General features: G+C 35.6%; 1 protein-coding gene across 1 annotated transcript; it reads right to left on the bottom strand.

The window, feature by feature from the left end:
• Positions 1-1810: 1810 nt before the first annotated feature.
• On the bottom strand, positions 1811-26615 carry LOC127843162 (uncharacterized). The gene is made up of 6 exons (XM_052373021.1): positions 26527-26615; positions 16438-17078; positions 15754-15912; positions 14796-15060; positions 11842-13632; positions 1811-6188 (listed from the first exon to the last, which is right to left on the bottom strand). The coding sequence occupies exons 2-6, from the start codon at positions 17005-17007 to the stop codon at positions 5065-5067; spliced, it is 3909 nt and encodes a 1302-aa protein (XP_052228981.1). The 5' UTR covers positions 17008-17078; positions 26527-26615; the 3' UTR covers positions 1811-5064.
• Positions 26616-26775: the final 160 nt, after the last annotated feature.

Genomic DNA, 26775 nt, shown 5'->3' with positions numbered 1-26775 from the left:
ATTAATGATTAGAATATCGTACAGAACATACAATTAATTTACGTATTCAATTTATTATTTAAAATTTTGTTTTACAATATTTATCAAAATGTACTGTATTTTGATGGAGGGAAAAAAGGACATTAGATTTTAACTTGTTTCTTGTACCGGCGGATTGGTTCCGTGACGTAACGTCGATTTGTGACGTAACGTTATTGACGTGACGTCGTTACCTAGTGATGTACTGGGTTGACACAAGGATTGTATATATTTTTTGGATCATTAATAAATGCTCATACCAAAAGCGGGTATTTGGCTTTATATTGTTCCCACTATCGGGGAAATAGTAAATAACGGATTTCCCATCATCGGGGATAATTCTCAGTAAACAGCAAAATACGGAAATTCCCATTATCGGAGAAACTTCTTAACATTTTTCTTTCTCCAGATAGGTATTAAGGAGTCAACAGTTTGCAAGCTGTACTCGGTGTGTCGCCGAGTGTATCGTTCCTTCTCTCATGTCTTCTTCCGCCATCGGGATCAATTTGATGAATATGAAGTAGGCGGATTGAGTGACAATACATAATTACCCGTATTGATAAAAAATGATACAATTTTGACAGCTTCATGAGAAGACAGTTTGTATAGTGTAAACAAAAGTGTTACACTAATCCTGATGTATGGAGTACAATTTTTGATTGCCTGCGTTTACAACACATTAGGGTGTAAGTATTCACCATATAATGCAAAGTGCACTGATCGTTGAGTTGACTTATTATTGTAAACGGAATATATTGCCAATAAATCTAGACCGAGTGCTGTTTCGATTTATCTTATAAGCAAGTGTCGGATATGTGTCGATGCTCACGATGGCGGCTATATAATTCTCTGATAATCGCTCCATACGTCTTTAAATTATTTTGGTCACTTAATAACGTGTCATTGAAACTGTTTTATATTCGACAATAAAACGGGTTCACAATTGTTGTCGTGCAAAGAGCTCTTCTAAAGTGACTTAAGACATATATAGTTAATCTACATTAATAACTTGAACTACTAAAAAGCATAGCATTCAAACGATACTAATTTTCATGAAATGTTTTATGCAGAGGTCCATTGCACCCATGTTGATTATTAACTTAGTAATTCTTAGAGAATACTTTCTAAGTTCATATATCTTTTTCAAATGCATTTTTTTATCATATTTTATTTTAAATTTGCATAAAATTATTGACGCAATAACATAGGTATGCAACTTGCCTGCTTTATTCTGGGGCAGCCCATCATAATTATTATCATCATCATCGTCATCACCATCATCATCATCATCATCATCATCATCATCATCATCATCATCATCATCATCATAATCATCATCATCATCATCATCATCATCATCATCATCATCATCATCATCATCATCATAATCATCATCATCATCATCGTCGTCGTCATCATCATCATCAGCATCATCATCATCATCATCATCATCATCATCATCATCATCATCATCGGCGTCGTCATCATCATCATAATCATCTGCAGCAGCAGCATCAGGAGCAGCATCCTCGTCGTCATCATCATCATCAGCAGCAGCAGAAGAAGTAGCAGCAGCAGCATCATAAAAAAAAATAACATAATCATAACCCCTTTTTTCCTTCAACTCTGCCTCCTCCTGGTTAGTAATATCTTCGTAATCATCACCATCATCATCATCATCATTACGACTTTCAACATATCGAACATTATTATATCGTTATCGATGTGACCACAACCATCAATTATCATAACAACAATTAATTAAAATATAAAAACAACAACGTATCTGCACTAATTTTATTGTATTCATTTATCGTAATTTATCGTAATTACCATACCAATCATGAGTAGAAACAATAACATAACATATATTTCTTTATAATATTAGCAAAGTAAAACTCCTTTTCATCAGCAGATAGAAACATACAGCATGTTTCATTTGTTAATTTGCAACGAGCCATATGATAAACAATGTGACATATGTAATTGACAAGTCGTTCACATACTCAACAAACACAAACCGTGCGTAGACCTGTGGGCCCCTGTCCTCGATTGGTCAATCCAAAACATTTAGGGTTAAACCCCAAACCTCACACATACTGCTTTAAGATGTAGTCTAACATGACATGCGGTTTGATTTATATTGCCAAATAAACGGTTTTTTTCTATAGCACAATTATACATAGCACTGTATGATGATTTCTAATACGACACGCGGTTGATTTCTATATCGAAATTAACGCTTGGTTGTATAAAATGAATTGTAAAATGACATGCGCTTTGATTTCAAAAGCAATTACAAGCATACTAATATATGACAAATTATAATACGACAAACGTTGTGATTGATAGAAACAATCATAATATCATATGGTGAGTTCTTACACGACACGCAGTTTGATTTCTGTAGCCAAACGCATACACAACATATACATATATAAGTTTATGATAAATTCAAACAAAACTAACGGTTCGTTTTCTGTATGTAACACTTATTAGCATATATAATGACTTCAAACACAAAACGCATTTTGATTTATATAGCCAATAAAATCATAGTAGTATTTGATGAATTCTAATATGAAGCGCAGTTTGATTCCTTTATCAAATTTGACATATATAAGAATAGGATTTGAAAAGGGCAGGGGGGGGCTTTTTTGTCAAAAGGGCACTTTCCACGCGCAGTATTTTGTCAAAAGGGCACTTTCAAGCGCGCTGGCGTTTCTTGAATGCTTACTGTTACATGTTAATTTACATGTTATTATTAATAATTGTTAGAATCTATTATTCCTATTATTATTAAACCATTCAAATATAATGTCTACAATAAGGAATACATAAATTACAATGTACAACCTCAATTTAGGCCTAGTCATGCCATTTATATTTATAATATACTATCTATATATATTAATTCTAGAGATTGTTCGAAACCTATACATTTGATCTAGATTCACACACATAGAATTGTACTAAACATATTTATGTTATTCTATTTTATGTATTGAAACAAACGAATGTATGAACAATAATATACACTAACATATAAACAACGTAAACTATATTAACAATTAATTATTTTGTTTAGCTATTCGTGCGTGCAAAATGTAACTTTTGCTGAAGCAACTAACGTGAAGTAATATCGTTCTTTGATTTATATAAATTAATACGATATTATTAAAGCTTACTATTTAGGAGTAAAATGATGTGATTTTGTAAGTATTACATTTATTACTAAAACTTTTTCTTAAAAATATTGGTGGAATACATAACACAAATAGAGATCCTTTACTAGCCTGTAAGACAAACAATATATCAGACTTATATCATGTTAGAAAATAAAAAAATATTATATTTTACACGTTGCAATTTAACACTGATAAAATACTAATACTTTGTAATGCAATCTTTTACATAAACAAATTCACCCGGTGACTTATATTTGAGATGTTCCTGCATTCTTTTTATTTACTCAATATCAACAATTATTTCCTACATTAGTAATGCATGCTTTTATATCATCAGCATGAAAGCCACATACATGCATTCATGACGTCGAGGCTAGGGTAATCTGATGTCGTATTGAAATTTGATTTATGGCGTCTTGAAAAATTTTACGAAGGAAATAGTAATACTCCTTTTGTACCAACGCTGCCATCGTCATCATCAACACCCATATCACACATATACGACCACTCATCGGATCTAGGTGCTTTGTATATTCGGAATCGTTTCACTATAGCGTTCTTCAGTTTTTCCATTGTCTTTTGGATATCAGTGTATTCCTTCAGTGGGTTATATTTTTTATAATTCGAACAAGTAAAACTGAATTCCAGACTACTCTCAACGTTATGAGTACATTCAGCCATCATGTTGAATAGGTCGCATACTTCTGATAAATGTAATTCATAACAGTAGATATTTTTTTCGATGATTTAGATAGCTTTTAGTCGGAATATGTATAAATATATATTGTTAGCGTTTCCAGCTTAAGAGCGACCATAGAGACTGCAACAACGACTCATCATGATGCACTCTCAAATTGTTCCACTTACTTCCCAGACTCAGACCACGGAGAGACTCTTGCAGATCGTGACTGTCTACCGACACACTTATACTAAAGATGGCAGGGTCTGTGATTAATTATTCACTCGAAAACCAGTACACTTATAACTGACACTAAGATCCTCGATATTCAGACACGTGAGCGCCCCCCGTAGACCAGGACTGTATTTTTGCACGCTAATACTTAGGTCCTTAAGCTGTGTGAGCGATGATAGAAAATTCGCCAACAACTCAACATTATTAACTCTCAAAAATCCACTCAGACAGAGTCTGTTGATATTCAGACCACAGAGGGTCCCCACAAACCAGGTATTTCTTCTTAAACACATATACTAAGCTTTCTCATCTGTGTGAGCGATAATATATATCGTGACAACGACTCAACATTATTCACTCTGAATTCAACCTCTCAGACCCTTGATATTCAGACCACGGATTGCCTACCACTCACCGAAACTGTCTTTATACACACTAATGTCTAGCGTTTTCAGCTTTATGAGCGATGATAAAACTTACTACAAAAACTCTACATGTTTTTTTCTTGAATTTCGCCAAACATCCAGAATCAAACTCTTGATAATCAGTCCACGGAGAACTTCCATCCGAACGGATTTGGCCTAAAAAATACTGAGTGTTTCCAGCCGTTTGAACGATGAAAAAGACTGCGATATCGACTCTACATTCTTCAAACCAATCAAGTAAACACCCAGATTCAAACTCTTGATATTCAGACTATGGAGAGCATTCCAAAGACTTGGAATTTTATCATACACATCAATACTCAGCGTTTCCGGACGTTTGAGTGATACAAGATTCTGCGAAGACGACTCTTCATGATTCACTCTCAAACCACTTTCCCAGACCCTCAGCTTCAGACTAAAACTCTTGATATTGAGACCACAGAGGGCCTCCAACAGACCGACACTCTTATTGAAACAATTATACAAACCGTTTCAGCTGAGCGAGCGCAAATCGAGACTTCTATAAAAACTCTACATGTATCACTTTCCAAATACCCATCCTAAACAAAGAAATATACTCATCCTTCAGACTCAGACTCTTGATTTTCAGACCACGGAGAGCCTCCAAAAGACCGGGATTGTCTTTACGTATTCTTATACTAAGCGTTTTCAGCTGTGTAAGCGATGCTAGAGACTCCGACAACGACTCTACATGTGTCAATTCCAAACATCGGCAAGTAGACCGCAACAAAGACTCCCCATGATCCACTGTTAAATCACCCCGCGTATTTTCCAGACTCAGACTCAGAATCTTGATATTCAGACCACGGAGGGCCTTCCACAGATCGGGGTTATCTCCATACACACGAATACAAAGTGTTTCTAGCTGTGTGAGCGATGCTAGAGACTCCGACAACGACTCTACATGTGTCACTTTCAAACATCGGCAAGTATCACCCAGATTCAGACTCTTAATATTCAGACCACGGAGAACCTCCCACAGTCCGGGACTGTCTTCATCAACATATATACTGAGCGTTGTCAGCAGTATGAGCGATGATAGAGACTGCGACAATAACTCTAAATGGTTCGCTGTCAAATCTTGAAACGTATCACTCCAACGCAGAATCAGATCATTGATATTCATAACACGGAGAGCCTTGCACAGACTTGGAATGCCACAATCCATCGTAATACTCAGCTTTTCTAGATGAGTGAGCGATGATAGAAACTGTGAAAACAGTTCTTTATGATTCAAATTAAATCCAATTTTATACTCATCATAAAGACTAAGACTCTTGATATTCAGACCATGAAGAGCCTCCCACAGACCGGGACTGTCACTCTCTAAACACCATATGTAAAATCGATTGTCAAAATTTGTCTTAATGGATGCTTTTGTAAATATATCTGATCCCTCTACACACGATGTTATGTTTAACTTTAGCCTACACCGCACCTTATGATTTAGTGTCAACAGCGTACTGAACAGATTATGTAGAAAGGTTGAAGAACATGTGATCCTTTTCAGGCCAATGAATTGTATGAACGACAGTATTGTGGGACTTGCTGCACCTTGGGCTGGATTTGCGTTGTTAAGTACAATGCAAACCGGAAATTCCGATCTGACTGAGCTTGCTGTATCTGCAAAATTGAAACAACATTTTTCAATGTATAACGGTAACGAAAATATTTAATAGGACTTAATCACAGTCTGGCCAAATGACTCTTTTGTTCGAAAACAATGATGTTGTGAAAAAACAATCATGTATCATATTCAACCTGGCAAAATAAAACTTCTGACATATAAAAAAGTGAAACATATATATTCAGTTATCAATAATCATCAATCAAAATCTTGAAAAAATATCATGCGTTTTCATCGACAAGTTAGCAAAACGTACATAATATTCAGAATTCTAATAATGAAATAGAAGCAACAAGACTATTGCCAAGCAATATAGTCCCCTATCGGCTCCACCATTGTCAGAAATTCCACCATTGTCAGAATTTGTGTTGTTGCCATAGCAACCAGAATTTTTGACGTAGAAACAAAATGAAATAACGTGCATAATGTCCATATTGCCATCTATCCATGTTTCAAGTTTCATGAAATAATATTAAGAACTGTTACAGTTTTCGCAGGATCCAGAAAAGTGTGACTGACTGACTGACTGACTGACAGACTGACAGACAGAGCGCAAATCATAAGTCCCCTCCGATGAAACCGGTAGGGGACAATAACCTGCGTCACGCAGTCAGCTTTTGCTTCTATGGGTCACGGGATCGATTCTCAGAGATCGATTTGCTTTATTATTAAAACTATTTCATTGTTCTGGTTTTTCAGCAAATTAATGTAATGATATTTTTTTTGAAAAAAAAACACTCGAAAATCTGTGAACAAGTCCCTTTAATAAAAGTCAAATTGGTTGTCCGAGGCACATGTTTATATCGATATAAACGAATCATTTGTAACCAACACTAATATGTGTTTAATTGATCGAATGTTCAACATGTGTTATACATTTAACACCGAAAGGCTGAAACGTTTTTAATACGTACATGTACATTCGATTGTATTATTTACAAGTTGGCATACTACAAACATTAGTGCATACATTAATGTCTCGTTTTGGATAACATTGCACGCAATATTGCCGTATTATATAAATTCATACATGATCAATTATCGATCAATACATAAGATATACTTAATGTTGAATGTGAGGCAATCCACAAAGATACAATACCTTACTCATCAAAACGGGTAATTCCCTTTCAGACTACAGAAAAAATTCCATAACAAATGATCAGATATCTGGAAGTATTTCTTATTTGTAACTTGATAATGGCTATGAAGAATAGTGGTAATAGTAAAATAGTAAATATATGACTGTACAAATAAGCAGACGAATATGTGACATAAAGCAAGTGTGTTATTTTTGGTCGAATATACAAGACATGTGTTTCATATTCGATAAGTGACATACGGTTTTACATAGCAAGTAGATTCATACTGAAAGGAGGCAATACGGAAAGGAAGGAACACGAGCCAACAATAAAATATATTTTTACAATAAAGACGAATACAAACAAAACACAATAAGATGATAAACTAGTATATGTTTTTACTTGGATTGTAATGTAACAGTATTTATTTTTGACTGGATATGTTTTTCAGAGATATTTGTAAATGTATACGGCGTTTCTTTAAGGAATCTCGTTGGTTTGCCTGTTCGAACTCTTGAGTACAAGCACGACCACCCGATAAAATGTTCAGGAGCTAAATCACAATGCGAGAAGTTGAGTTTACAACGGGATAATGCAAAATAAAATAATGAGTCACACTAGTCTTCTACTTTCGCGTCGTATTATTGCATCGCATACCCAATGTGGGAAATTGTGCGATGTTAAGGAAAGAATCTCGTCACGTGGCATTGGAATTTTGCAATATTAAACAGTAATTGTAAGTTTTATTCTAAGTCAAGACGGATACGGCAAAGGCTTTCGGTGTTATATTCAACTGATGAGGATAGAGGCGGAGTATGGTCCTGTAGTGCTGTGGCTGTAGCCTAAACATTTTTCATAAACAATATATACCGAAACTGCCCTTTGAACGTTTACTTAGTAATAATTTGTAACAAAAAGTAAGAATAAAATGAAAACAAATATTTAGCAAAAGGAAGAATTGTTTGGTACATATCGATACAAGTTAAAAAAGGCCATGGAAGGTTCGATCATTCAGTTGAATATTTAGTAATACATGCAGTTTCTTACACGCCCGTCTGTTACTTGCACAACACGATGACACGTTTATATTAAGACTGCTTACAGCAAATTCATTTAACAATGTAATTCGTCAAAAAACTTACAGGATCGTCTGCTTTTAATGACATTTGCAGTTAATATCAGTGAGTGCAGTTCTGAATAAAACGCACTTAGTAGTTTACGGTAGTGATGTTGACATTGAGGGTGAAATGGAGACATGAGCTAATAAAAGTGTATGTGTAGGGTGTGATACGATATCGGATATTATCGAAATGGCAGAGTCAGATAAACCATCCATGAACATTTGTGCTATGTAGAACATAACATAGCACGTATTGTATAATTTGAGGAATGAATGTCGGTAGTAAAATAAATAAATCAACGTCTATTTTTAGCACTATAAAGTAGAATAAATAGTGATGAGGAAAGATGTCGAAAATATGTGATGCTAAGAAATGCGCCAATATCAATATAGTTCAGATGATGCGTCGAGCGAAACAGTTTAAGGAGGAGGATGCAGACTTCAGGGATGATTTCCCCTACCTCAAAAACCCAGTTCATAAGATAAAAATCTCATTTTTAAAGTATAACCGAAAGGATACATAGATTGGTTACCTCCCATTATCTATCGCATACTCTCTATACAGGGATCTTTACAAGCTAATGTTTCCGGTCCAAAATTGGATCGGTTCTTTTTAGAAACATATTGCGAGATTATTCGAGGTTCAGGGGAAGTAATCCGTATACCATTTCCGGTTTATTTTTCTAAACTTTTTTGACAGCTGACAGGTAAGTATAAAAGCTCGTTCTAGTCAAATAAGATTCATAGTACATATGCAACTTGAATACTACATGATACATAATATCCTCGCGTTACTTAAAGGTGGAAATTCTTGATTTGCGATCATGTAAATCTTTGTATTTGATCTAGTTATCAACGGAATGATAGAGAGATTAAAACACATAATCTGGGAAACCCCGCGTGCGAACCATAACATTGTAACTTCACGTCACGAACGACGCTCCCGATTAGTCTTCGCGTTATCCAATTAAAATCGCCGATACATTAGCCTGTACCTGTTGTATATTATGGTCAACGGAGTCGACGTTTATAAATATTCAACGGGGGACCAGTTAAAAGGATACACGGGTTTTGAACGGAAGTCATTAAGAAGTAACTTTGTCTACAAAAATATCTATACGATACTCTAAAACATCTTAATGGTACCGGTATTAAGGAATTTGAAGAGCTTGCCAAACGACACAAGCTGTTACCTTAGATGAGGAAGGCATAAACCCAAGGCATGTGATACTGAATTGTGTGTGACATCTTCTTCATAGATACACGACCAGTGCGCAATCAGGAGAAAGACGATGGAGAACTGAGAATTTATCTAATCATTGCATAAAATGATCTCACAAGTAGCAATAAAAGCAATCATTCTTTGGAAATATTCTCGCACGTTCGACTTTGATTGTATGTAAACATATCATGAACTTCGTTTGCTAGCAATTTTCACTAAAATTTGCACATTTCTCACATTCGTCTTAAGCCAATTTCAAAATAGAAATGATAAACCATGAAGGAACGGCATGGCCTTATGACAAACGTATAAAACATTGTATAGGCATTATAAAAAATCGTCATCATTCTTTTAATTGTTGAAACTTGCTCGTATTGTTGACAAGACTGATGTTGCTGCAACATTTAGTTTAAAAAAAAAATCGCAATTGCTGATAACGTTTTTAAAGCAGATATTTAAGCACACGATTTGTGGCCGTATACTGATCAAAGTAATTCGTTTCCATTTAGAAACCAAATCTTAATATGCAACAGTAATGAAGGGCGCCGTTCCCAGGACACGGACTAGAGAGCTTTTCAAATTAGCCTTTGGCTTTCTATGCAATAGAGCTAAACTAAATAGGTTTACACTTATCTTATAACGCATGTTGCTATAAATGAATGGACTGAGGGTATTCATTACAACCCCGATTTAGACTAATCCCGGGTATTTGTTGAGAAGTCATTCAATGATCACCTGAGTAATCTTCTTAATCTATGTAAATACTTGCGTTGCGTTGTAACTGGACGGACAAGCAATACTTGGTATCCGAAGAGGCGCCCCCCATCCGGAGAAGTGCCCCCCGGAGAGGTGCCCCTTATTTTAAAAGGGGCGGAGAGGTGCCCTCCTATCAAATCTAAAGAGGCCACCCTATCAGAATTAAGTAGGCGGATATCTGCCCCCCTCACAAGATTTCAAGGGGCGAAAAAGTGCCCCCCCCCCCCCCCCTGTGTCAGCTTCAAGAACCATGAAACGTCGGGCATCTTCATCACACCTTTTTACCGTAAACAGTTACTCAAACAACAATTGTTTCTAATGAGAAGTTCAATGCTAATGATGAGCAATCAATCACTTATGGCGAGTAAGTAGTGAAAACAAAACCCGTTACACAGTACACGTATATTTCCATTTATCGAACGGAATAACACATATTTTCTACAGACAGTCACGATATAATTTTATTTAAGTCCCTTTGTACGCATCTGCACCAATCACTATACATGAATGCCATGTAAAAGTCGTGTTTTAATGAGAGCGCGAAACATAGTCAAGTTCCACGCAGGAAAAGCGTGCGTGTTAAAACAGAACATGTGTCGTAACTTAATATAGACGTGCAATTCAGTACATGTAGTACATATAGTACTTATGAATGAAATAAATCGGAATTAATGCATAGTAAGATAGTATTGACCCATTGAAAATATGGAACAAATACGTAAATCTACGAATAATAAATTAAATTAAATTCGCAAAATGGATGCCTATATATAAGTTAGCAGACCAATGTCTACCGTATATATAAGCATCCATTTTGCCACGTTGTGCAATATTTAGAAAGAAAAAAATGAAGTCAAATTTATAATCAATTTATTTATTTTATGTTTATTTAATTGATATTACATTCTGACAAGAGGGCACTTCTCCGCCCCCTATTTTTCAGCAGGAGGGCAGTTATCCGCCCAGTGAATTTTTTTTGAGGGGGCACTTCTCCGTGGGGAGGCGCCTATCATGAAGCCGCAATACTTGTAGATATTTTATACGTATCGGCTTATCTACAGTGTACTATTTTCTTATCATAAAACGATATGGTATTGATACCAATTTCACTGCGGCCGATTTTAACGAGTCCAATTATCACACAATCTTTTCATGTTCGATCTATTCTTACAACAATTCAACCAATGCACTTTCTTATGAGGAAAATACATTTTTAAGGACGAATCGTTTCAAAATAATTTCCGCTCAGGTATGTTTTAAACTGTGGTCTTGTGATTTAATGCTATTCAATTAACGGCAAGTACACCTGCCTAAAATCAGTATAAATCAATCACCTACAGCAAATTTATAAGACTGAAACCGATTTCAGGAACTGATGTTAAAAATAATGCACACATGCAACGATACCGTAGTCATTCATAGTCATTTAATGGCGTATATGGTATAACGTATAGATATATGTATGTTACCTCTCAGCAATATGCCGCTGCCCGATAGATACAAATGACTCAAAGTGTGGCACGATGACAGGTTAAACTCAAAATGAGATGTAGACTTGTCATGTGCAGGTGAGCGCAGGGTTTCACTCGTTGTCATACATACAAGCAAACTCTTGACATTGCGCGCGTCTGTAGGCCATATGCCATGTAATTCTCTTATGTTGCGTTCATTAATATCAAAGTGACTGAGTGTCAGCTGTATGCCTTCCTCTTCCTGCTTGTTGGCTACTGCCTCTCTGATTCCAGACTCAATTATACGCTGAAACCTACAGGGATACGCGTCACGCCAATCAAGAAGACATACATCATAAGGAACGCAATGGATAACGTCATAATGATTCATCAAAGCCGACAATTTATTCGCAGCAGACGTGTTCATTCCACACAAAAATATAAGAACTTGCGATATTTCGAGATAGGATGTATTGTTGAGTTTAAGGTATCTGGATATAACGTCATCAATGATGTTTGTATTGCAAGCGATATGATATGCTGCGAGAAGTTCCTGCACAGTTTTGTGGACAAATGAGTTGGAGCTTCCTGTCCGACTTTTATCTTTCCTGTTTGTTAATATCCCTGCCGTAAGAGCAAACCTCTTGCAAACTGTAAATTCGTCCGGAGAAAAATAGTTGGACAATGTAATATCACTGAAAACAATAGATGATTCTCTCTGAGAAGAGAATAGCAATTTGCAAGCTACTTCTGCCAGCTTATCTAAGTGTTCAATGTTTGGCTGAAGGTAACTTGTGCTAGAAAAACAGTGCACTGGTGGCGGGTTTGAATCGTTGAAATAACCACTCGTACTGTTGGCTTTTTTACAAAGACTTTCCAGTAGAGTAGTGTACAGTCCACACAATGACGATTCTTTCAAACGTTCTTCTTTCTCAATCGTGTTTACCCAGGTATATATGACAAGCGTGTACAACATTGGCGAAGAAGATAATTCTTCGAGCTTACGATCTTCAACGAATGACTTAAATTGTATCGCAGTTTCTTTTAGATCCTTCGAATGGTCAATAAGGCATCGAATAATATTGTTACTAAATGCATACGGATTACTAATCCCCTCGATTTCGAAAAGAATGTCGATTTGCGAATTCTTGATACGTTCATCAGCCAGCTTCCATGGTCGAGATGTTGTCAGGACCGTGCACTTGTCGTTCTGAAATCCTGCCATGGATGGTTCGGCTAGGTTACTACCATTAGGAGGCACCCATTCGTCTAGACCTTCCCGTACTACGAGGCAGATTTCAGTGTTCATTATTTGTACGAAAAGTCTGTACATATCGGCGCGTTCGTCTTCGGAAAATGTTGTATCAATAAGTTGCTTCTTTATCATCTGCGTAACATCTGCCTGACCTCTCGAATCTCTCAATGTGACGAAAAATAGGAATTTGAATTGTTGAATTGTTAACACGTCATCAAATGCTTTGGTGTCAGAAGAAGAAGGAGATGGCGAAGAAACCTGATTAATATGGGACCAGTCATGAACTAACTTAGCTGAAAATGTAGATTTTCCGCTGCCGGGTTCACCTTGTAGATATATACGTCGACTGAAATCACCATCTGTGCAAAATATTTGTTTGTATGTCAGTACTTGCTCCTGTTTAACGCGTTTCCCATTTTTTTCGATTTCAATTCGGTGTATATTTGGCGTTGCGTATATATCTGCTATACGCTTATCAAGACTTTGATCCAAGTTTGAAAGAGGAACATTGCTAGAAGTGTCATCGTAATGTGCCATCAACCGTCTCCGAAAATCTGAAGAGAGAAGACAGTACATGTATGTATTCATATACTTATGTTGCTTAAATAGTTTTTTAGAAAAAAATCAAAAAGGATAGATTTATTGATTCCTATTGAATCTGATCATGAGCAGTCTTGATCTTACTAGGATCATTTGTATGGTAGGTTCTTGTTTAGTCGTGGGTTCTTTTTGAGTCGTGGTTATAGAAATCGCCTGAAATCACTTCATAAAACGTTCCCAAATTATGCAATTGCTACGGAAAACAGTTTTGACCGGGTCACCATCGTTTTGCTGATAACAAATGCAGCAAAAACAGGTCAATATTGTAATTCATTAGAACTTTTATAACATATGTCCACTTTTTTTTTAATTGTTCGTATAGTTTTCATATGTTACACAAAATCGTTTGTTATGAGTATTTATTTTACTACAGCGTCTGTTGACATGTTTTCACAAGAAATTAACTTCCTCTACAATGTCAGTGTTAAAGCTATTTATAGTATGCAAATCTTGAAATTGGAATAGCCGCACGGCTCAACTAGAAATAATTTTAAAAATGGCGGTTTGAAACATAAACACAATCGATTATTTATTATAATGACAGACGAGTAACATTTGAAAAAAGCAGCAAATATATATAGCAAAGATGTATTATTATGTTTATAATGATTCATAGTCATATATGAATAAAATATTTACGATGTAACAAGATTATGAAAATTACCCACGACTTAACAAGCATACATGTATATCATATAGTTATATCACAAAATAGTATTACAATTTTTATAAACTGCACACTGTTAAGTCCTGAACTTCACTTTGTGAAGTAATAATGACATGTGCATCACTTTGCTACAACAACTTAACATTACCATATCGTTTACTCATTGCTCTCATGATAACAAATCTGTTTTACATAGGCAAACATATTAGTATTTATATAAAAGGTTTGCTGCTGAAAATGCAATTAAGTAACTGCTAATATTTTGAGAGATGATAATCTTGAATGTTCAGAAATATAAGCTTGACGTTATTGTTCGGCGAATTACCGTTCAATCGAAAGTTAGACCTTTAAAACAATGGATAAACCTTTACGAGGTAAGACGTACCTTTACGAGACTGGACATACCTATACAAGATTGGTCGTAGTCTGTTTTAACAAGACTGGACATACCTTTACACGATTGGTCGTAGTCTGTTCCTGTCGTCTTACGACGATGTTCATCCAGTTGTCCTTTACACTTGCCCGTGTGTTCATCAAGATCCTGCTTTAATTTGTCATTGTGTGCGTTTAGATCCTTTCTAAAGTTTTCAATGGAAAAACGAATCTCTTCAATAGCCGTCTCAGTTATATGTTCTACTTTCTTTAGAGTATCTTGTGCAGACTCTAACAAATTAACAATTTCCTCCGTTGTTAGCTTCAGAACGTCGGTTTGTAGCTATACATAAAAAAATGTATTTAAATACGTGTTCACACCAAACACGATTTTATATGTATGATATCGTTCGACGAAAGATACGATTATTGTAAAATAAGTCAATACAAATTATATAATATCTATATGTTCATATATGAGGAATAATATTGTAGACAAAATTTCTTTAAATTCAATTACATTTACCCGTGAGAACCTATTCTTCAATAGTAATCAGAAAAATCAATAACGCTGTATGTAAAATATGTACGGATACTTTATGAAATGTTTGATAAACGCACATTTGTATGCGCATACCATTCGCCACAATTGATAAAACACTTATACGATTGTTAATGTTATATAAAGATGTATACATATATACGCGTATGTAGACGGCGTATTTAGGATTACATATACCTCATGCAAATCGCGTAGTTTGGTTCACCTACATTATAATTCGAATGGTACACTCATTGTTATACAAGTCAATAACAAGTATCTCACGTCTATTTGTTTATAAATTAAGATAAATTGTAGATTAACATTTTAGACTACATTTACAGTACATTTACCTGATGAAACCTATTATCAAATACTCACAGCAAAAACGTACGATATCACTCATTTGTATGTAATATAAATACACGAACTTTATGCACTTCATGAAACGCAAAAACAGGCGGATTTTATTCGCCACAATTGTTTCTACAATACCTTTGCTAATTTTCTCACAGCCTCCTTCGCAGCAACGTCGTGTGCTAGACATTTTGGGTCAGTCAACAGGCTAGTCAGTGTTATAAAAATATCCTGGAGATCTGTATCTGCGACCTTGCACGTAGACGAATGACGTACAGTTCTGCCAATGTCCCGCGCCTAAAAACATGTGTGCTGTAAATCACTGCATGATAAGATGATGCTCGTTTGTGACGATAACCGCTTACAATAGTCCATTCCAAAGTTGCGTAAATTTGCATGCCAACATACCCGAATATATATTCATAGCTATTATATATACAATTGTGAAATACAATACGCCTTTAAGAAAACAAAGAAATAATTAAAACAAATACCATTAATATAAATTCTTATGTTATGTAACTTTATTGTAAAAAACTGTGTCAACAAAGAAATGCAAAACGCGGTTGTAATGTATTCACAGTGGTTACTCACACGATCATAATTTGATTGGTAAGAATTGTTACAAAAATATGTGTTCAATAATTATGCACAATAAAAACATTTGCTGCTTTCTCATTGAAAAAGATTCACGTTTCCAGAAAATACCATCGATATCAGGGAACTTATGCAACTCGACTTGGCGGACCAGCAAAGAGAATGTTTACAATATGAGTGTGCTATTATTGTGAGATTTATTAAAAATGACACGCATATATTTACCTTTGTTAAAAGGCATGGTGGAAGTGTTTTTCCTGGATCTATGGGGAACGAAAACTTGTTATCGAAATGTTTACAGTTGATCATAAAACTGATGATGCCATTGAAGTCAGTATCTTGAGCCGATCCCTTTCCAGTGTAACCGTCTGGAGGAAAATAAACCTTGGCTATTTGCCATGGACATGATGCCCAGTGAATTGCTTCTGTGTTTTTCCACGCAGGATTGGGATATTTATGTTGCTTTGCAATTTCAATAAGGACTTTATTACAAGTATTAGCAGGACATGGTCGCGGTTGTTTGGACGCGGTGTCATGCATTGCTATGCATATGCCATTTGCTCCTCGTTTATTGCATATCCCTGGCGAAGGGCATTTCAGCACGTTTGCAGTGTGACAGCAAGAACACGCGACTGCGCCACTTGTCAAGATTGCGTTGTAAATATTGCCTTGTAGAATTGTAGCCTCGTTCTCCGCGAACTGCTCTAGGCCAATCTTTGCAATATCAATTGCCAGCCATGCCTTCAGCCAGTTCATTCTTTCCGACTCAGTGAACACATCGGCTAGATTCGCCATTAAATTTTATTTAGCTACATCTTCGAAGGAAATCAACGTCCGGAAGAAACACGTTGTGGCTCGAGCATCATCTGTAAAACACAAATATAATTATGTATAAGTAGTTTAACATTACACACACATAATTTTAATAATTCGATGGGTTGTGGTATCTATTTTGAATTATGCATCATCTGTTTTTAAGGAAATACCTAATACAAATAATTGGAAAGAGCGAACTAGGTACACGCCGGCTCTTTGATCGTTGACATGTATAAACAATAAATACACGTTCAAAATGAAGCAACAAGAAAACAATTATAATGTTAATTTACCAACAACTTTTTATCAATGCAATAAAGGACATTCCAACTAGCTTGTTTTTTATTTTAGAGTACAGTCATTTGCTTACGGTTTGTCTATTGATAAAATAATCCAGGCTTTGTCGCTGTTGATTCATTTATAGGGCATTTCAAGCCCTTAGTAATTGATAAATATAACAGGATTGTATATCTATGTTGCGTAGATATGTGTCGGGTATTAAATACAATACATTTTCAAATACGATTACTGTTTAGATTTACTACACGATTGACTAAAACCAGAGCTCCAGATTCCAGATAAGCATCGTTTTATCGTTATTACGATTTGTTTTTAAAGAAAAACGACAATAAAATAAAAATCCATCGTATCAAAACGATTTGAGACAGACGGATCCGAATTATGACCGGCCGTTTGATAGTACGGAATTTAGGAGTTCTGCGCAGCGAAAGTTAAATGATAACGAGATTTCCGATACCGGATCTGTGAATAAGTTGATTGTAACCAATAATATTTGCATTTCCGTTTCCGCTCCTCTGTTTATAAAATTAAATATGGCGGCTGCAAAGCGTGAACGAGTTCAAAAGAAACTTCATTCTGCGACAGCGCCAAGTATACTTGGTTTCATTTCGTGGCGAGAACAAAGTCCAAAGTCTATTGTTGGCAAGTCTATTATCTTATATAGTGGCAAAAGCGGTTGATGAGGTGGAATCGACGATCTCCAAACCCAAACATCGCGGTTTCACGCAAAAACAGATCTCGGCATGGAATAATGCCTTTCCCTGGTTACAGATTGAAGTCTCGGATGTCGATATTCATTTGAAATGTTCTTCTTGTATTAAACACAATGTGGCGAGAGAGGGCTTTTAAATCCAGAAAGGGACCGGTATGCACACAGTTGCTCATGCAAAGATCAATAGAGTTAAAAGTTTAGTGTGTATATTATATTTTTCATTGTAAGAAAAAAAAATAATTGAAAATTATGAATTCCGGAAAAAAACTAATTGCGAAAAAAAATTGTAGTGAAAACTAATTGACCCGAAACCTTATCTGGAGCTCTGTAAAAAATAACGTTATGAAGATAAGAACTTCGTCACGACCACTGATAGTTTAAACTGGACGATGTATTGGTAAGACTACTCTGTTGTTGTTTGAATAAGGCATTGCAGTCGAATTTCACTGTGTATGTTAATGTTCATTATATGCTGCGATTCTTTACAAATTTCGTCATTTGTTGAATGCAATCAAGAGATGTAAACGTATTAAGATAGCAACATTTGTGAAAGAATAATTATTTAAAAGTCTTGACTGTCTTAATGTTTTAAATACTTAATAACCCGCCATTGAATGTATGATTGGCACAAAGTTTCGTCCAATTATACGATTTCTAACATAACCGCTTATATGATTTCATTGATCATCGCTCATATTTGATTGTATTCAATATACTTTAAGTTATACTCTTAGCCATGTTCTCCGCGAACTTATCTAGACCAGACATTGCAGTTTCAATTGCAAACCATGCCTTCAGCCAGTTCGTCCATTCCGAATCTTTGAACAGATTGGCTTAACTCGTCATAATGTTCTTGTTAAGCACAAGCAGGAAATCAACGTTCAAATTAAATACGTTGTTGCTTGGGTATCACCTTTAAAACATATACATCAAATTAATCGACCCATTTATTTTGAAAATGATAATTAATACTTATTAACATTTGTATGTGATGTGTTTATAACTGCATTTTGTTTGTGTGTCCCTTTATTGTTTGTCGATAGCTATGTTAATTGTGTTCATATCGGAACTTTGTGTGTGTATAGTGTTATGTTGATTATTAATTAAGTAGTATCTGCGATTTCTTTATAATGGCATGTTGAGTGGTTACATGGTATGGCGTAGGTGTAAACTGGAATATATTGTGTTTATAATAGTATGATATGGGTGAATCATTTTATGTTGGTTTGTTAAATTGCAGGGGGGTGTGGGGGGCATGAGTATACCGGAACTGACTGCGTTTAAGTGAAGTTAGTTCGAATTAACTTACACAATGGCGTCGTGTTCGTGATTTTCGTTAAATAGTAACTTGTTTTTTTTCACCCGGTAAGCCATTTGTGCTTTGCACTTCTATTACATGAATAAGCCCTTTCGGGTCTACCTTGCTTTTGCTTTCCTCGGTTTCATGTTTCAATATCGTAAACGACCCTCCCCCCCTGCATTGGTATATTGTGAGTGATCAATAATAAGTTCTATTGTTATAGCACAATTTGCTTCATTAAAATGGACGTAGGTGTGGTTATTGTGACATCATGTGATATAAAAATGGATGTAATGTATTTTAATAAAATGTTGTGCTTATATCATACACTGTTTGGTTTTTATAGTAATGAAAGGTTATTTAGTTTAGCATGCAGTGATGTAATCACAGTAATCAGTGGTTTTACAAATAACTATTTTACCTTTGACTTCAAATGTTTATTTTGCACAGACGAACACTAAATTTATGTGATTCACTGCCCGAAGTTCATGGTGATGATATATTTCGAGTTTCAATTCAATCGTTTAACAAATGTAGAAGTTTTTTGCTACATAAACTTAGAACAGTGTATGCTTCTGCGATAAACTGACTAAGGTAAAGCTCACATAAATCAATCAAGAATGTGTTAATAACTGATTACGGAAAATGGGTCTTCCACCTTTGAACTGAATGATTATGACGTAGCTTGAAAATTGTAGTAGTAGTTAACTCAACAAACTAAGTTGAGTGAAAATAATTTCTTACGCAATCGACATTGATAAGTTATTTGGCTTATAATTAAGGAACTTGTGAATTAATGGGCATACAAAAAGTGTCTTGCACATCTGCACTTCAAAAGTTATGACATTTTACATGTTTTCTATTTCAAACGATAGCAAAATAAACACGTAGTGCGTTCTACAAACCTAAAACATTAATGCATACAATGACTAGATCCAACTACAAGTGACTCAAAAACGAAGGATGAATATGCTCGTTTACGTTTACATTGCATTGTGACGAAGTATTTTAAGTTGTAATTCAAACGCTTGAGAAATAGGGACGCATTTTGCTCCACAAACGTTATACATTTTATATGGACAGATCAACAACATATCGACCAACGAACCAAACAACGGACCAGCCGACAGCGTGACTCCTATGTACCTCATGTCAAACAACGTGTTTGGGCTATAAAGGAATACCGAAAAAAAATCGTCGACAGAGGACAGTCCAGGCATTCCGTGGATAAAAAGCATAACTTATTATCATTGATCATACAAATTGATTACAACAACAATTTTTTGCGCAATTAGGAAAAGAACCGGTACCGACGGTCACCCAATTGGAAATAATTAGCGCAAAACCACTAAAAAGGGATAATTTTCTTCGTTGTATCTTCATATTGGGAATTATGGGTCTTTTTAATTGCTTGGTATTAATTGCAGAAACCGTTTCGAATATTCATTTACATTAATTTTGGCTTGAAATGTTCAGTTTCAGTGCTAATTTTATTTGTTAACTTGCAGATAATGGACTTTTGGAACGAAATCAATGCTATTTTCATTCCTTTTGGGAATTTTTCAGACATCATTTGGGAAATATTTAGTGTTTCCTCAAATACTAAAGTGCATTTATGGGTACTTTATAACGAAGGGGAAAAGTCGCTGCACAATATAACTGAACCTCCATAACTAAGTTGATCAATCATGCGATTATGTGTGGTGGTAAACCAAGGAACGTTGCTGCATCCAATCGATTTAGTGCAAACCTTATTATGGACAAATAACTACAGTACAGCTCACGAAAAACCAACAAATTCCGCGATCCGCGGAGTTTGACGACAGCAATTGTTCGCGGAGTCGACTCGGCATCGACCATCTGGTCGCCGAGTCGCCGTGTCTGTTCGCCGAGACACGCCGCGGCACACCTCGGCATGATGCCGAGGAAATTGTTGGTGGTATGACGCTGAGTCACTCGGCGAGCAATCTTATAAACTATAATTTACCTGGGATAAAAACTGATTACAAGTTCCGAAATCATGATGTTTATTAAATGTAGATTAACTACGTTCGGACAATTCCTCTAAATAAAATATAATTTAAACACACTGTATCGTTCCGTTACGCTGTTTCAGTTCCTTCATTACTGAAACAATTAGTGTATTGTATACTGACTGCAGCTTCTTGGGAAAACAGGGCTTAATGCATATGCATAAATTGTCAACCCAGTACCAGAGACTGTCTTTAAACGAAAAACACCATAGAATCAGAAAGTGTCGTCCTTGATTAGCTCTTGCGAACTGCACTGGCTAATCAGTGTGCACAGGACACCACTTATTGGACATACATAAGGCCCCGTTTTCCCTGAACGCAGCCAATATGTACAGATTTCAATGACAAACTGGCCAATGTCGTCGCACAGGCTGTTAAACACTATTGATTGCATACACACACTCACTGTCTGCAGTGTACCAGTGGTGAAGCATAAACAGGCTAATCAGTGTGCACAAGCAGATGCGGTGGTCATCGTTCTTAGGGTAGTTAAGAGCAGACCGACTTGCAAAACTAGCTCTTAATCTTAATTGTTCGCAAGCGAACAACTAACAAGAGAGGTGTTTGTCAGAAACACAATGCCCCCTTCTGCGCCGCTTTGAAGCCATATATTTGATCTTTGACCTTGAAGGATGACCTTGACCTTTGACCACACAAAATGTGCAGCTCCATGAGATACACATGCATGCCAAATATCAAGTTTCTATCTTCAATATTGCAAAAGTTATGACCAATGATAAAGTGTTCGGACGGACGGACGGTCTGACGGACGGACAGACAGACAGACGGACGGCTTGACGGACAGTTCAAAAACTTCATGCCACTCTTCGGGGGGCATAAAAAAACACGTACGTATGCCAAATACTGCTGTTCACAGAACATTATTGTATTTCAGCTAATGGAACCACATATATCTCAGACACGTGAAGTATCATATGCAAATGATGATGATGATAGTGATGAAAATGACGACGACAACCACGACGCCGCCGCCGCCCCGCCACCGCCGCCGATGCTGCTGCTGCTGATGATGATGATGATGCTGATTATGTTCAATATCACGACCGCTTTTGAACATAGATGTAGAAGTGGACCGCTAAACATTAGAACTGACGTGTATACATGTACATCGAACAAGCATAATAGGCTTCAATTTAACCCTTTACCACTTAGATACGTATTTTCACGCATTTGAAGTCCCTTGGAAAGTTATATTTAATTTAAGACTTTTCTTACTCGATTCAAGTTCTTAAGCCTTCATCTACAAACATTAGAAACTGATGAGCAGCAAACAGCCTTAAACCTGAACAGACTGCGAGTTACTCGCAGTTTGTTCTGGTTTTATGCTGTTTGCACATAGCCATTTCCACTTTGCTGATAGGGAAAGGGTTAAACGAGTGTTCTGATTAAAAATAAGTAGCTTTTCTTCACATGGACTGGGTATTAAAGATAAAGACCGCAGGAGCACATTGGCAATCGAAATAGCGCGAATTCTGTACCCCGCAAATTCATGTGTTGAACATTACGTTAAGAAAATAAGAACACTGTCATTACATTATTCTTACAAAATTCCTTGCGTGTCATGAATTACCAAAAGGTTGTAATCGTAACACCATTATACGTTTGCCTTACATATACGTATCGAAGGCAATGATACGTGAAGTTTTCAGTGGTAAACCTTTATCATGATTTTTGGCAAAATATGCATTGAAACATTTGGTATTTATACCTGCTCTAACTGCCACACTTAAAATGATCGCATTACCAAAAAGCTTTAAAATTACGACGAAAATGATCACCTGAACACTATTTTAAACTTAAATAATCATAATCAATTTACATAATCGCGCCTGTAACTTAAGAAGCCTCTCCAAGCAAATATTCAGCAATCAATCCAACCATGACCTACTTAAATACAATGGCTGTTTATACAAGTTAACATGTAATATAATGTGATTCACATAACTACTGAAAACCACACTATGGCGCATAGGCGTTTGCAAGTAACAGGATTAAAGATCTTAACTACAATGTAAAGCGTGTTGTTCATGAATGTTCCTTATTCTTGATCATACAAATAGTTGTCTGAAAAGGCTTGATGTATAATACAATGCATATTGCAAAACATTTACAATGGCAGGAAAATAATATGATCGGAAGAAATACGTATTAAATATCCTTGCATAATGACACATCAGACCACCATGGCATGCACCTGTTTAATTGTTCTTAAGTGTTAATACTCTCTTGGTTAGTCGTTGGAAATTCTACACATTCGATACTTATCTGCCTGTTGTCATGGACAATTAAGAAACTATATTCAGCCTGCTGGTATGCAAAATATATTAATGTAGAGCAGGTTTGGCTGGGATATTGATTTTATCAGACCGCCATTCCCGGGCGTTGTATCAGATTGCAAAGATACAATACGTATTCAAATGTTTGTTTGAAAACTAACGGCGCACTGTCATGTTTTCAGCGCTAACATGCACGTAAGCCATGCTTAAGTACGGTATACTTTTCCACAATGAAATTGAGGCCTTGACATAAATTATTGCATTTTTAAGAGGGTTTTAACATGCAATTTAGTTGCAGTTTCGTAACATGTTACCACTGTGTGCTGTAAACATTAAGCTTGTAATATGATGCGGGAATAAAAGTAGGCCTGTTAAAGGGAGCTTACACTTTTGAATGAAATAAGAAAACGAATGAGGTGTATTGCCAATATATGAAGGTGTGTCCCCCATTTATATGTGGTACTATATTTGTGTGCTTTATTATTCACATATCCATAATACTTATAATGAGTTTATGGAAAAGACGATTATATAAAGTACAACATGGTAGATAATAAGACGAGACTTAATGTCATTTGCAGTACATAGGATATACACTTTTTTATTAAAAAAACAAACATAATAAAATGCAACATGAATTCAAAAACCATAAATATATATAATAAAAATATGTTATGTGTTTCTATTATACAATTAATCGATTTTATGATGCTTGTTTCAAACAGAAAATGATAACTGATCGCACTTAATAAAATAACTCATCCTATTACGTGTATATCCCAGTAAACCATGTCTCGTAGAAAAAGAATATAAATACACATCTAAAAACTTTAAGTGTATTATCTATAACGTAAATAATGGCCAGCTTGTAGGGGAATTTTCTTTTCTTTATTCAAGAGTGTGCAAAGCTAGTATCAGTTTAACGATCGGTATGTCCAGTTCCGAAAATTTGAATAACAAATATATATCAAGCATTTGCGGTACACACGGAAGTTTTATACATAAAAGTAGTTAATAAGATATCAGCTATGTCTGCCCGACTTAAGTTATTCATTGAAAATAATTGGCATTGCAAATATGTTCTTCCCATTTCACAAAATCTTAAGACAGCAAGCCCAAAAATTAAAGGACGTACTTGCAAACCTATTTTATCATATACAAAAACAAGCTTTGCAGGGGTATCGATTGCAACAGACCGGGATTTTCCAAAGCCGTATCAGATTTCACAAGTACAATTTAAACTTATGAGGCGTTCGCCATGGGTCTTATAAATATTGGGTGTATTAACATAAACGAAATATCAAGCGCACAAGCCCTCCCGTTCATCATGTTTAAGGTACACGATCTTCAACAATAGACAAATACATACTAGTAATACATGACATGGCCAATGCGTCCCAACAATATATACCAGAGTGCAAGCTTCATTTTTATATAATATAACGGGTATTTGAACATAACATACATACTTTGGAATTTTTACAAGTTTAAGATTTATAAAAATATGTTATGTTAAAGGTTTAATAATCGTACGGTCAAATAAAACATTATATCAAATCGCTGAAGGCACTGAAGTTGTTCGCTATTGCATAATCTTAGTTTTCAAAATTATGTTATTGCTTTTTATACCGCAAGTTTGAAATGCACACAACCCATTCAAATTTATAAAGAGTGTGTCGCAAAGCACAGGTTGAGATGTGGGTGCACTGTTTATCCTCATATTAATGTTATAGAGATAACTTAGACAAAGCAACAACAAAATGTCTCTCTTTTTTCGCAGATGGTTGCTGCACTGGCAGCCATCTTTAGAATTTTGGTTGCTTTGCTAAAGAATAACAAGCCTAGAATCATGTACATGTTGTAAAATGTGTATCTAATACTACATTTATTTTCTTTAAATTATTGAGCAACAATTTTGGCGACATAATAGACGTTTAAAGCAAGTCTCGTTTCCGAAATAATCTACGGGATTTAACTGTGTAAACTTTAACTCAATATAGATCTAGTTATCGACATACACAATAATTGTTTTGACAGATGACATCCGATTGATAATTTAATTAATTGTATGCAGATATAGAGAAATGTTAACAATCGCACAGCGTATTTTCTGTGTATGTTTCTATATTTCGATAACATGTGTTATAGATTAGTATACAATCAATATTTGTAAATAGTTATACTCGGCGAATCGCTGCATCTACGCGGCGTTACTCCGCGAATCGATGCCGAGGCAAAAACAGACGCGGCGTCACTCCGCGAAATTTCGTCGAGTGCCTCGGCATCATGCCGAGTAAATACGCGGCAAAAATACGTTAACAGAAGAATCTGTCCGCGGCATAGCCGCGGACTTTGTTGGTTTTGCGTGAGCTGTACTGTACAAGGCGTGGTAATAAATTTTTATCCTACATACACTTATGTAGTGTCCATTCCAATCGACATTCAGCACAAGTTGAAACTTTTATTATGTATGCATATTGTTAGGGATCCCGTTATATATTACAAGTAGGATTTCCATCAGTCTAAAAATAGATCATGGGGAATCACTTAAGTTTTCCTGCTAAATATTATTCATAGCACAGACAAACCATGCATATTTAAAATTTAAACTTTAAATGGCTTAAAACCACACTACTTAATTGATGTTTTTGAATTCCACTCTAATATAACAATAAATGTGTGGCATTAATATGCTGATCTGTATGTTTAATGAAACGTTTAAACGTACTTTTCGTTGTAAAATAAATAAAGTACAAACTAAGAATATGTGCTAAAAATATATGTTCACATAACATTATTTATTGAAAACGATAATATACTACCTAAATAAGCTGTCCATGTAAATAGTTTACTTACCTTGAAATAAATTATTGAAGTTCTTTTTTAAGACCGACCAAGTTGTGCATCACCCTACGACAGAAAACGCGACTCTTCCATGAACAAAGTACTTCCTGTTTCCATAGTTTTGATATAATAGTTGTCTATGGATTGTATGAAACAAGTAGGCCGTAAACCATGGCACGCCAACTTAAAGTTGTTTTATATTGAAACACGACAATAATAGTAGTTTACATGTATAATGTATTTTCGATCTACAAACAAGTG

Source organism: Dreissena polymorpha, chromosome 8, assembly GCF_020536995.1.
Source record: "Dreissena polymorpha isolate Duluth1 chromosome 8, UMN_Dpol_1.0, whole genome shotgun sequence".
Taxonomy (NCBI): domain Eukaryota; kingdom Metazoa; phylum Mollusca; class Bivalvia; order Myida; family Dreissenidae; genus Dreissena; species Dreissena polymorpha.
Note: the sequence above shows the minus strand (reverse complement) of the source record. Positions and strands in the feature narration are given on the sequence as shown.